The sequence below is a fragment of the Onychomys torridus genome, chromosome 10 (genome assembly GCF_903995425.1).
Source record: "Onychomys torridus chromosome 10, mOncTor1.1, whole genome shotgun sequence".
Classification (NCBI taxonomy): domain Eukaryota; kingdom Metazoa; phylum Chordata; class Mammalia; order Rodentia; family Cricetidae; genus Onychomys; species Onychomys torridus.
This window is the reverse complement of record NC_050452.1, coordinates 28,361,590-28,375,336: the sequence shown is the minus strand read 5'-3', so window position 1 is coordinate 28,375,336 and position 13,747 is coordinate 28,361,590. Positions and strand designations below refer to the sequence as shown.

Genomic DNA, 13,747 nt, shown 5'->3' with positions numbered 1-13,747 from the left:
TTCAGACAGGACAAGGGTCTCCAGCTGGTCATCACTGGGGTTAAGGGACCCTTTTACTCATACATGGGTTGTTAACTCTGTTGTAGAAACTGACATCCCGACTCTGGGGAGATTTTCACATAGTGAAAGGGCTGATTTCACATAGTGGTCCTCATCAATGTCACTGCCTGGAAGTCAGTAGACACACCAAGGATAGCCTTGGCTTGTAATATGAATCATAATGATGCAGAAACGGATGGTGAAAGTCATGTTTGTATATGTGTGCGTGTGCCTGTGTGTGCATGTGCTACCTATGTGGGCAGGTCTGAAGGCCAGCAGTACCCAGTTGCTCTCCACCTTATTTTTTGAGGTAAGATCTCTCACTGAAACTGGAGCCAGCAAGTCTGCAGGGGCTTCCTGTCTCCACCCCTCCCCCAGTGCTGAGGTCACAGATGTGCTATTGTATCCTTTTCTTAAGAGTAGGTGCTGGGGATCCAAACTCAGGGCCTCATATTTGCACAGCGAGCAATGTATCTGCTGAGCAGTCTCCCCAGCCCAAGTCAAGTTTCCATAGAACTCCACTGACCTAGTGTCCAAGAGAACGTGTATGAGTGTGCAGAGGCACCTGGGGGAGCCGTGACGTGCAGAGGCAGGCAGGGGGCAGGCAGGAGGGAAATTGTTGTCTTCTTTCTATGAAGACGGTTCAGTTGTTACAAAGAGTGATATGAAATCTACTTCTCAGCCAAGTCACAGGACTGTGTTCCAGCAACAGGCCACTAGGGAACACACTGATATTGTCCCAGGAGGGAATGGTTGTAGGCATTTCCCCCTGAGCCTTCTGTGGTGAGGCAGGATGTGCTGCCAATCACTTCTGTAGTTCCGGTGAGCAGTCTTTCTTTCTGTTTCAGGACAATGTGTTAAACATCATTAATCAGATCATGGAGGAGTGCATCCCTCAGGACCGTGCCCCTCGGGATTTCTGCGTCAAGTTTCCCGAGGAGATCCGGCATGACAACTTGGCTGGCCAGTTGTGGTTCGGGGCTGAGGTAGTGGGCAGCTGCTGGGATTCCTGGTCCTAACATTGAACACCCTTTTCCAGCCATGTCCCTGTGAATCTGCCCACAGACACCTGCAGACACAGATGCCCCGTGTCCTCCAGGGGTTCTATCTGCCCTTTATTTCCAGAAGGTGTGGTCTGAACTTCCTTGGCCACCAGCCCCTTGGAACATCAGGGAGAGCCATGACCCTGTACTCCCCAACACTGCTGGTGCAGATGAGGGTTCTCGTGTGATTGATTGTTAGGGGTTTCTTAGATTCCCCGGGCATCCAGGATCCTGTCACTGCACCTCAGATACCAGTGTGAACATAGTTCTCACCCGCCTACCACAATGGCAGTGTAAGGGGGGCCACTCTTCAGAGAAACTCACTCCACATCTCCCTATAGCTTATCTTCCAGTGAGACGTGAGAAAGGTGCCTTCCTCAGTGGGGTAGTAGGACCACTGTTCCCCCTGTCTGGGGACTTCCTGTACCTCTCAAAAAAGTTAAACCCAAGCTTATCTCCCTTGTCCATGTTCTCAAAACACTGGGAATCCAGGGCGATGACCGCAGCCTGTCATCTGTCATCCCTCTGTGCTGTCCCTAACACCCCTCCCTGTGGAACTCCGGATCTTACCTGCCTCGTGTCCATCTTCTCTCATCTTTGCATCCACCCATACTGCTCCATGCCTCTCTTCTGAACCATCTGGCTGGGTCCTCCCTGAGGTTCCTGTTGGTTTGGTGGCCACAGCAGGTTGTCTCCTCCTAGCTTTGGGATTCACTCTGTATAGTGTGGCCCAGGGCACCTGTGAGGAGGTGGATGGGGACAGGTCTAGCTCCATTGGTTTGGCTGATGTGTGTGTCCTGGGAGTGCTGTTGAGGCCTGAAGCCTGAAGTTCAATGCTCCCCTTCAGGATAGACCTGGGAAATCAGTGGTCGCTGCCTCAGCTGACAGGAGATTGCTTCTTGTCCTGATGAATGCTGATGGATTGGCTGGTGGCTTGACTCTACCCTCAACTGGTGAAAGCCAGCTAGTAGACTGAGCATCTATACCAGAAGAAGCCCACTGGGGGCGGTGTGTACTTTTTGGTCCCTTGAGAGTAGTAGGCAAACTTCCTATGTTTCTGAGCACAGCCTGGGTCTCTCACAGATATGGGGGGTGGGGTTGAGGGTGCATGGAGGCCTCTTCACCAACCAGGAGTGGAGTGCTTTTTTAGCGGATGATTATGGATATCAGAGGAGATCATGTTCCTTTTAGTATTAGATGTATGTGTGCAATAGGCATCTATGACTTCCCATAAAGTTCATGGCCTGCCGGGTGACTGGACCCTTACTACTGTCTTGTTCCAGGCTACAACCCTGAGTGTGGCCTCTAGATGCTCTTGGCTCCCAACGGTCACCCTGGACCAGGAGGCAATAAGAGTCACATCATTGGTTTCCCCTGCATTGAGCCTTACACTGGGCACTGAGGCCTTGAGGTGCACAGGGTCAGGTTCCCTGAGGACATGCAACTTCTAAGAGCTATAGGCCACTCTTAAGCATATTCTCCTGCCCACAGTGCCTGGCAGCTGGCTCCATCATCATGAATCGTGAGCTCGAGAGCATGGCTATGCGGCCACTAGCCAAGGAGCTGACTCGCAGCCTGGAGGATGTGCGGGGCACTCTCCGTGACCAGGCACTACGAGACCTCAACACCTACACGGAGAAGATGCGGGAGGCACTGAGGCATTTTGATGTTCTGTTTGCTGAGTTTGAGCTCAGGTGACCTTGAGGGCCCTATGGATGTGCTTTAGACATTTGGGCTTTTGCTCATGAATTTGGGGTGCCAGCTCTTTGGGGGCACATCTTGATGTTTCCATATAGACAATGATGAGGGAGGAGTTGGGTGGCTAGCCCCTGGGGAGCTTTGTGGGTGGGGGTGAAGGAGCCTTTGAGGGAAGAGGGAGAGCAGGTCATGCACTCCAGCAGGGCTCTGGCACTCACAACCCCTGGGGGACAGGTCTGAGGAGAGGTCTAAGGAAGAGGCCTACTCTGCTCTGTGCACCAACTTTGTGATGCTTGCAGACGGGAAATCTGTGCCTTCAGTGGCCTCTGTTAATAAAGATTGATGATAGGATACCATGACTGGCCTCTAGAAGGAGGTATTCTCTTGGAAGTCAGAGTGCAGACAATTGAGTATTGTTTTCTTGTGTCTTGTAGCAAGAAAAAAAAAAATAAAGTTGGTAGTTTAGGAGGCAAGAAAATGTTCTTACCTAGGATCAGGTAGATAAATATCCCCCAGCTGCTCAGCAAATATCCTTTGGGTCCTGTGTACATCTGGGACCACTCCTGGGCAGCTGAGATACATAGGGCCTGACTTTGCATTCTGTGGGGGGAGGAGGGGTCCCAGATGCCTGCTCCCCATTCATGGATTCATATATACTAATGTATTGCTTCCTCACAGCTAGGGCCAAGGTGGGAACAGACACTTAAGTGGATGGGGTGGTTTCATGGCAGTCAAGGCTGAGCTGGAACAGGACTGGGGGTCTGAAGAAGTGTCACATAAAGCCTGGGTTAGCAGGAGCTCTGACTTAAATTATCCCTGTAAAGCTGGGAGCCATGTATCTTACGAAACCAACAGCATGGGGTAGGGTCACCGAGGGCTGTGGTTTTGATTTAACGTTCTTGTTTGGGGAGGCCTGGGAAGCTGGGGAACACAGGTCTGACAGCCTCTGTGTTGCAGCTATGTCTCAGCCATGGTGCCTGTGAAGTCCCCCAGAGAGTACTATGTGCAGCAGGAGGTCATTGTGCTCTTCTGCGAGACAGTGGAGAGGTGAGGGCCGGCTGTTCAGGGTCGCATCTCGTTGGGGACACCCTTACCCATCATGCTTCTGTTACACAGAAGGCAGAGCCCTTGCTCACTGGCACCCCAGGTCCCCTCTGCTCTGGGCCGAAAGGGCAGGTGCCATTAGTGGAGTCTTGTAACAGATAGACAGCAGAAATCTCTCCCTTAATAGGCAGCCGCTGTCTAGACATGTCCCCCCTCCCCCACCGCCACAAACCCTAGTTCCCTCACCCCCCTGCACCCCCACCTCTGCTGCTCACCTCAGAGTCTCTGTGGGCCCCTGAGGGCTCAGCCCCGGTCACCACCTGTAGATCATTGCTGCTTCCTTCAGGCCTTGTTTGGCAATTCAAAGTTAGATTCTCCAAATCGAGTCTGGGGCCAAGATTCACCACAGAGTGTTGACAGGGGTGCTAGTTTTGAAACTGACTAAATCACACCACGAGTTGTTATTTTTAAAAGGCAGATCATTCGCCGTTTATGCTTGTTTCAGAAGTGTCTCGAATTGCCAGAAAACAGAGTGACAGAAAATACATTTTGCTTTGAAGTTCTGATGGTGCAGCACCTGTTTATGGGGTGTTAAGTTGGGAAAGCCACCTGCTTACAGTGGGGGAGGGAACTGACCTCAATTCCCTAGGAGTGCCAGATTGGGGAATATTTTTGCCCCATGTTTGCGCTTGGCCCTCGAATTGTCTTGGCTTCGCACTTGGGCAAAGCACTGGTAATGACAGACAGTGACACACTGACAGGTATCTTCACACATGTCACCCATTGCCTGCCCTTCCATTCTTTTCGGGGACAGAGGTGGGACAGGCACGAAAAAAGCTAAACTTTGGCCACTCTCCTGGGGCTTTCCAAGCAAAGCATGGCCTTGTCTTCCATGTATGACTGATGTGATACAGGTCACCCTCCTCACAGCTTGTCCCCTGTGAATACTAGAGAAGGTTGGGTGCTCTGCTCCCTACACTTGGAGTCTACCTACAGATGCCCCCTCCCTCCCGTCTCCCTCTGCCAGAGCCTTGGATTTCGGGTATCTGACCCAGGACATGATTGATGACTACGAACCTGCCCTCATGTTCACCATTCCTCGGCTGGCCATCGTGTGGTGAGTGCCCTCTGCTTCCGGGGTCCTGGTAATGGTCCTCACACCCTGCAGACTCTGCTCTGGTCAACCTCTAGCCGTCCCCAGTCCGGTCTCCTGTTCTCCTTCAGCAGATGAGGATCCAAGTGTTCAGAGAACTTCCCGCTTCCCCTGTTGGGGGCGGTGGGAGCCCCTGTTATAGACTGTGAGAGGTGAGGTGGACCCATACACCATGCAGGGGCTCTTTGGTACAGAGTAACCATGCAGGGCTGTGGGCGGCAGGCTCTGAGGTGACAGGAAGATGAGAGGCCCCAGTTCCAAAGGAGAATAAGGTTGGTTTAAGTGAGCCGTTTCTGGCCTGCAGGGACATGGAGCCCATTAGGTTCAGGTGAGCTGTGGCCTGGCTGGCTAAATAGGAGCCCTGATAGAGACCCTTTCCTACTAGAATGGTAGAACAGATCTGGGGAGAACAAGGAACTCACAGGTCAGCCTTGTGGGGTTCAAGGTGTCAAGATAGCATACAGGATTTGGGGCCTTTCATATCTCAAAGATGATACACTCAATCACTTGCTGGATAGTCTGAGTGTCTGAGGCCACAGCTATTGGAGCTTGTTCTACCCCTGTGCTCCATCTTTCTGCTGGGTGAGTGTCCATGGGATTTGGGAGCTTGGTAAAGGCTGGCCGGGTTTGCAGTCTGGGAGATGGCCTGCAAGAGGATAGCTGGACTGAGAGGGGCGTGGGGGTCCTGTAGGGAGAAGAAGAAGGCCCAGAGGCCAGGATGGATCCTGGTCTAGGCCATGGAGAGGTTGGTTTCACAGCGGGACCTCAAGGAACCTAGAGGAACCTGAGGATGCTTTCCCACGGAAGTGGGAGCACAGCGGCGGAATGGTGCTTCAGGACAGCCAGTGCTCTGGGCCATTGCACAGGCAAGTGCTGTGGCAGGTGTCAGGAGCAGCAAAGCAGGGGGCTGGTGCCAAACCAGACACTCCTTGCCAGGCTTCTGGCTTGTGTGTCGTAGATGTCTTCAAGCTAATGTTGAGCACTGTCTGGTGTTTCCAGAACCCTCTAATAGCCCAGCATCTCTGGCCCCCTTCTGCATATGCTCCCCCTTTCTTTAGAGAGTTCTCTTCCTCCTCTTCAGCATACCCAAAGGGTCACATCACACTGCAGGGATGTCCCCGTTAAAATGCTCTTCATCAGCAGACTCTGGGAGTGTCATGCCTCCTGAGGATGTTGAGCTGGGGGACTGGAAATCCCTGGTAGCCCACATAAAGTGGGCTGAAGTGGCCCTTCCTAGGAGGACCTGTTCTGGCTCACAGGTGTCTCTGTGGTTCATTAAGAGGAAATGGTCCATTTGTTGAAGATACTTTCTTTTTCCCATTGTATAGTTTTGGCTTCTTTGTCAAAAATCAGGTGTTCATATGTGTGTGTATTAATGACTGACCCTTATCTCAATGGGCACACATCTCTGAGAATGGATACTGTAACACAGAAAACCCTGCCCCTCGAACTCACAGAGATCCTCCTGGCTCTGCCTCCCGAGTGCTGGGATCAAAGGCATGTGTCCCTCTTTTTAGCAGACCCTTCCTTGTAGCTGCTGTGAAGTACAGTACCCAGCACTTACCCACAACCCAGGAGAATACACTGATGGCATCCAAGGGCTGGCTTCCCTGGGAGGCTCTGCAGAACCAGCTGCCATTTGGGGCTATGCATATCCTCCCTGCTCTGCAACTGCTCCCCTGACTGAGTGCAGGTGGGGTTGGGGGAAAACTTATTCTGAAGTCTATCTTAGGCAGCAGACTAGTTTTAAAATAAACACAAGTGTCAGACAGCCCCTGCCCTCACTGCTTCCAGATTTAACTCTGGAATCTGTTTTCTTTCTTGTTGTTTGTTGACTGGAGGGAGGAGCTAAGACAGTTTCATATAGCCCTGGCTATCCTTGAACTCATTATGTAGTGAATGATGACCCAGAACTTCTGATCCTCTAACCTCTACCCCATTAGTACTGGATCACAGGCATACCCCACCATACTCAGAATCATTCTGGAGTCATTTTCCATGTTTGTTCCACTTTTTAACAGTAGTTCAGTCTGTGCCCGGACATCCGTGGCTGATGAACAGCGGCTGCTTCTCTCTGACCTGTATCATTGGTGCCCTGTGTGCTGACATCACTGTCCACACTGCTGGCAGCTGGATCAGTAGCCCACCCAGATCCCTAGTCCTGGAGTAGAGTGAGGCCACTGTGGCTGCAGATTTTGTTCTGGGTAGCTCCTTCTAGAGGTAGACATGAAGTCCTTCTACTCAGGGTAGATAGAGAGCTAGAAAAGAGCTGAGAAGATTGAAGGGATCTCCACAAGGTGGAGAAGACACAGGGTCTGTGGGAAAGGAGAGCAGATTCAGGAACATGGAGCTCAGATCACGGAGGTCTGGCTCCTGACAGGGAGCACTGCATAGCCTACTGACGGGGCTCTCAGAAGCAAGCCTCTAGCCTCAGAGCCAGGTGTGGATCTGAGGGATCATGAGGTGCAACACCTGTGATAAACTCCACCCTGCTGAGCCCCACTGTGTGAGCTTTACTCCACAGCACCCTTTCTGATGCTCATCAGGTTCTCACCCAACAACCTAGTGTTGTCTTGCTTCTCGGGTTTGTTAGCTTTCCAGGAGGAGGCCCTAGGACACTCCTCCCTGTGTTCACATGGGAGCGCATGTTGAGTGACCACTGCGTACGTGGCCCTACACTCATCCCAGGGGTCCTGGAATGCCTGTGCTGGAGAGACAGGGTCTGGAGAGCACTTTTCCTTTACATTCAAATGTAATTTTAATGTATTTATCTTAAAACAGTTCCTTAAAAGAATAAAGAAACCAAAACCTATGGATTCAGTGTTCACTTTGCAGCTGGCCCATCTGGTTGGCCAACATGGGCCTGTGTCACAGGGTCACTATTGCCTACCAGCCCAGGATCTAACTGGTCCATGCCCTACTTCACCTGGGTGAACTCTGCATCAGCCATTTCTTCCCACAAGGTCTATCCACACCACAGCAACTCAGCACCTCCCCACCCCCACCTATCTCCCCACCCCCCACAGTGCCATCTGGCTCTTGGCCCCACCCACTCTTTAGTCCCACCCCCTTGTCAGAGTAGTGACACCTCCTCACCTGGGGCACCAGTGGTCCTGGACGTTTTCAAACAAGAAGGACACTGCACTGGTTCCTACCCTGCCAGGGCTCCACCTCCTGGATAATGGGCCTTCCCACACCCATGGGATGCCCCAGCCTGGCCTCTGCCTCAGTGACTCCTTGCTATGCATCTACCCTCTGCCCAGGTCTGCCTTCTGTGTTCCTTACCTCCAGGTTCACATAATGTGTATGCTTACTCTATTTGGTTTTTTAACATTCTGCAAGTACAACTTCCTACTGTCTGACCCATCCACAAATGTTCAGATCACAGTTTCACCACAGCTAGACTTGTGTACTGGTTACCACTAATTTCAGAATACTTGTATCACCCAGACACCTCACACCCCTTACCCTTTGTGACCACTTACACCACCTACATTCACACATATGCTCAAATGGTGTGCATGCATTCTCTCTCATCTATTTTCTGTTTCTGTGGGATTTCTGGTCCTACAGTTCTATAAATAGGATTTGTGTTGTGGTTGTGTATCTCCACAGGAAGACAGGCCTCCCTCCTGCACTTACTGAAGTCCCTTACTTCCTGGAGGGTGGAGGCGCAGTGGCCTTCGGTAGAATTTTGGCACTTTGATCTGATAAGGCTCAGATACATATGTATACAGATTGTCCACAGAGTACTGCTTGCAATCAAAACATTTGAGGGGCTGAATATCCAAAACTAAGACACTGATTAAAAATGATACTCTGTCACCAAAATATTAGAAACACTAATGTCAGGGAAGCATCCTCACTATGTTAAATACAAGATCATCACCAAATGCTGTCACTACAAGATTATGATTATTATTTTTATGACAGGATTTCTCTGAGTGTAGCCCTGGCTGTCCTGGAACTTACTCTGTAGCCCAGGCTGGCCTTTAATGCACAGAGATCCACCTGTCTCTGCCTCCTGAATGCTGGGATTAAAGGTGTGTGCTACCACCACCAGGCTTTTTTTTTTTTTTTTTTTAAATAGGGTCTCGTGCATCTCAGGCTGACCCTTGCTGTGTATTCAGGCATGACCTAGAACTTCTGGTCTTCCTGTCACCACCTTCCCATGATGGGATCACAGGCTTGCACTATTGGTGTTTGATCCAGGGCCAGACAAGTGTCTGTCAACTGAGTTACAGCCCCAGCCCTCTGTAAAAATTCTTAACACTTTTGTGTGTGTGCGTGTGTGTATAGGTCAGTAGACGGCCTGAGGAATTCAGTTCTTCTTCCACAATGTGAATCCTGCAGATTAAGCTCAGGTTGTCAGGCTTGACAGCAAGTGACTTTACCTGCTGAGCCATTTCTCTGGCCCCGTTTTAACCCTTCCTGAGGGAACACTTTGGTGTTGTCCAACAGTATCCATCTCCATCCAAAAAACCACCACCTCCCAGCACCTCCCAGCACCCACTGCTCTTCTTTCCCTGGGCATCTGACAATACCAGGAACTTTTCTGTAAGTGGAACCACATGGAATTTCACTTAGCACATTGAAATGTGTTAGAATTTCTTTTCTTTTTAGGGTTAATATTCTATTGAATGTGATTAAATGTTATTTGAAACATGAAGTGTTTTTTTTGTTTTGTTTTGTTTTGTTTTGTTTTCCCAGTGCTAGGGATCAAACTCTGGCATTGTGCATGCCAAGCAAGTGCTATATCACTGAGCGGTACCTTCAGCCTTAAGTACAAGATTTAAAAAAACAGCATTTAAGGGTTGGGGATTTAGCTCAGTGGTAGAGCATTTGCCTAGCATGCACAAGGCCCTGGGTTCGATCCTCAGCTCAAAAAATAAAAAAACAAAACAAAAAACAGCATTCAAAAGAATAAAACACCTAGGAATAGATTTAGCCAAGGAAGTCAAACACATGGCAACTGAGGACTGCAGAACATGGTGAAGAAACAAAAATAGAGAAAGTCTAAGATAGAAAGACAACCCGTAGCCCATGTTCATGGGTTGGTGGGAAGTCAGTGCTCTCCAGAGCGACCTATAGCTTCAGTGCAATCCCTGTAACTCACCTCTGCCCTTTTATGGCTGAGATGGAAAAGCTATTCTGTAAATTCTTTTTTTGTTTTGTTTTGTTTTTCGAGACAGGGTTTCTCTATGTAACAGTTCTGGCTGTCCTGGAACTCACTTTGTAGACTAGGTTGGCCTTGAGCTCTCAGAGATTTGTCTTCCTCTGCCTCTCAAGTACTGGGATTAAAGGCGTGTACCACCACCTCCCGGCTACTATTTTGTAAATTCTTATGGAGTCTCCATGGGCCTACAGACGAAAAATAATTTCAAAGAAGAAACAAAGAATAAAAAGGATTCATACAGTCTGTTTCAAAACTTACTACAAATAAAAATGGTGGCCCTGGCCACTTAGAAAGACGTGGAGGGCAGTGAAATGGAATTAAGAGATCAGAAACCCTTCCATTTGTGGCCAGATGATCCCAGACAAGGATGCCAGGAGCATTCAAGGAGGAAGGGATTCTCTCTTCAGTGAATGCTGCTAGTACGTGGCTGCCACATCATACACCATTATTGCTAGTTTTGTGTCAGCATAACCTCTGTACCCACATATTTGGCCGCACCTCAGTCTGGATGTTGTGACTGCATCTTAAAAATGAGTTAATGGGGCTGGAGAGATGGCTCAATGGTTAAGAACACTGACTGCTCTTCCAGAGAACCTGGGTTCAATTCCAGCACCCACATGGCAGCTCACAACTGTCTATAACTCCAGTTCCAGGGGACCCGACACCCATAGCAAAACACCAATGCACATAAAATAAAAATAAATTAAAAAGGAGATAAAAGGGCTTAAAATTTTTTTTAAGTAGTCAAATTATTTTTAAAAAGTTAACATTTAAATGAATAGAGCTTTGAGTTCGGCAGATTGCCCTCTATAGTTAGTGCAGAGGGCCTTATATGATCAGTTGAAATCCAGGGAATAAACAGGCTAAGGTCCCCTAAGAAAGAGGGAACTCTGTCTGTGACTATAGTGACCACCCTTCCCCGGGTCTCCAGCTCACTTGCCACCTCCACTTGCAGTTTGAATTTACTCCCAATCTCTCTCTCTCTCTCTCTCTCTCTCTCTCTCACACACACACACACACACACACACACACACACACACACAGAGCCTCCATGTGTAGTTAGAGTTTTCCGCTTGGCCCAGTCAGGACAAATCTCTATTACCCGCCAGTCCCACAGTTGCTCAGACCCAACCAAGAAAGCACACAGAAACTTATATTGTTTACAAACTGTATGGCCGTGGCAGGCTACTTGTTATCTACCTTTTCCATCTTAAATTAACCCATTTCTGTTAGTCTATACTTTGCCACATGGCTTGTTGTGGCTTACCAGTACCTTTACATGTTGCTTGTCATGGCAGTGGCTGGCGGTGTCTCTCCCCAGTCTTCTACTTCCCAGAATCCTCTTCTCTCTTGTCCCGCCTATACTTCCTGCCTGGCCACTGGCCAATCAGAACTTTATTTACACAGAGCGCTATCCACAGCATCCATGCCTCCCCCTTTCTCGATTTTTGCCTTATTTGTCCAGGATACAGCCACCATCACAGACCAACCTGCTTCTGCTTGGTGTGAGCTCACTACTCAGCAGGACCGCCGAGTCCAGAGGCAGCACAGTTTCTCCTGTGACTTTTGATTCTTGTTTTGCACACAGAATCCATCCTTCTAAGGGGAAAATAGTCCCTTCGATTCTGTTTGTCACTTTTTCTTACCACACTGGGTATCTTAAAGAAGACTGTTACAAACTGACAGGGATTCTGTGTGGGGCAGTGGGAACTGGGGCTCTGCTGGCAAGGAGACCATGTCACAGCTGTAGAAATAAGCAGAAAGCCCACATAGCCCTAATCTGTACTCAAATGAGGGAGCAAAGGCACAGGTAAATGGTCTGTGGGCTCCTGAGACGTGCCCAACGGGAGCATCTGGGCCCCAGGGACACCAGAGGAGGTACTGGAGAAGGGTCCAGGCATAGTGCTCTGAAGGCGATGAGTTGGCTGGTGGAGGTGACCTCAGAGCTCGACAGTAAGCCCTGCGATTTCCAGAGGGTGGGCAAGTGGAGGTAGCTGTCAAGGAGATGAGATGATAGGGTCGGAGCTGCCTGGAGGTGCACCAGAGTGAAGCTGGCCTTCAGCAGGTGTTGAGCTGGGTGCTGGGTGCTAGGTGCTGGGAGGGAACAGTGAAGAAAGCCCCCGCCTTGGGTGGGGGCATCTGGGGAAGAGTCGGTCTTGCCTGGAGTAGACAGGAAGCTGTTTCCTTCCCTGAAAGGTGACAGGAGACCCACATGGGAATTTGTCTCTTGGCTTTTAAAGTGACCGTTTCAGGCCTGATTTCTGGGAGCCTCTATAGATCTAGTTTTTCACTTTCAATGAGGTAGATGTCGGTAACCAATCTTGACCTCATTTCTCTGTAGCATTAAGGTAAGCAAATATATTCCAGGGTTGTTAGATCCCTGCTGTGAACCAAGCTAATAAACTTGATGGTAAAGTCTGGATAGTAATTGCCATTACCTTTTCCTTGACTTATTGAAACTCTATTTATAGGAGGTGTGTGGGGCGTTTACCCACCAACCCCACAGTTCCCCAGAGTTTCCTTGAGTGTGAGCAGCAGGAAATATTATATAGAAGGATTTATAGTGCGGAGATAAACAGATAGAAAATAAAGGATAAGCCAGGCAGTGGTGGCGCATGCCTTTAATCCCAGGCGGATCTCTGTGAGTTCGAAGCTAGCCTGGGCTACCAAGTGAGTTCCAGGAAAGCTACACAGAGAAACCCTGTCTCGAAACCCACCCCCCCCCCAAAAAAAAAAAAAAAAGAAAAGAAAGGACAGCCTTGAGAGGGCCTGGAACCTTTTCCAATGGGCCCTGTCTCTGCCCCAGGATATTTATAGAGACGCCAAGGGGGTGGAGCAAAAGACCTCCTCCCCCAGCATAGCCAAGTGCAGACCATTTCAGACTCCTGCACTCAGGCCCGTGGCCCTAATCATCCTCTATGGGGACCTGCTGGGTAAAGCCACAAGGAACCCGAAAGCGGGCTCCCACAGAGGTGAAGAGAGAAACTATCACTAAGTTTTGCTAAGTGGGATTGCCCCGAGTCCCAGCTGGCTGTCAGTCTTCTTACAGATGTTGAAGCTGAAATTATAGGGCTCACTCAGAGGCCCACAGAGCCTAACCACACTGACTTGTGTGTCTTGAATGCAGTGGCCTTGTGGTCTATGCAGATGGACCCCTGAACTTGGACCGGAAGGTGGAGGACATGTCTGAGCTGTTCCGGCCCTTCCACACGTTGCTGAGGAAAATAAGGTGAGGGCTGGGAGAAGGTTGTTGAAGTCAAGTACTCAGCCCCCTCTGAGTCACGAGAGCTGGCCACACATCCTCCTGTGTAATACCTGTGTCCACAGTGACCCAAGCCAGCCTTTATCTTCTCTGCCTGGGCCTCAGAGTGGCTGGCACTTTTGTGTGCCGAGCTTTAAGGAACTGTGAACTTCACACTGCCCAACCTTAGGTGTATCACAGAGCTCAGTGTTTGCTCTCAGTTCCCAAAAGCCCTGAAGTGCCCTCCAGGAAGCTCATACATCATCAGTCTTGTTAGGCTCCTGCTGACGTGTTGGATCCCTTCTGCTGTGTCATACCTTTCTCTTGTTGGAATGAGCATTCTGTCCAGTGGC

General features: G+C 49.7%; 1 protein-coding gene across 3 annotated transcripts in view; it reads left to right on the top strand.

Annotated features, from left to right (window-relative positions):
* Positions 1 to 13,747, top strand: part of Zfyve28 (zinc finger FYVE-type containing 28) — a 105,193-nt gene that overhangs the window by 58,793 nt on the left and 32,653 nt on the right. For all 3 annotated transcript variants that reach the window (XR_004946040.1, XM_036200455.1, XM_036200457.1), the window contains exons 3-7: positions 888 to 1,025; positions 2,574 to 2,776; positions 3,738 to 3,827; positions 4,852 to 4,941; positions 13,281 to 13,382. Coding sequence is in view for 2 of the 3 variants with exons in the window: in XM_036200455.1 (XP_036056348.1) it covers positions 888 to 1,025; positions 2,574 to 2,776; positions 3,738 to 3,827; positions 4,852 to 4,941; positions 13,281 to 13,382 (623 nt within the window). In the remaining variant the exon portion in view is untranslated. The remainder of the gene's footprint in view (positions 1 to 887; positions 1,026 to 2,573; positions 2,777 to 3,737; positions 3,828 to 4,851; positions 4,942 to 13,280; positions 13,383 to 13,747) is intronic.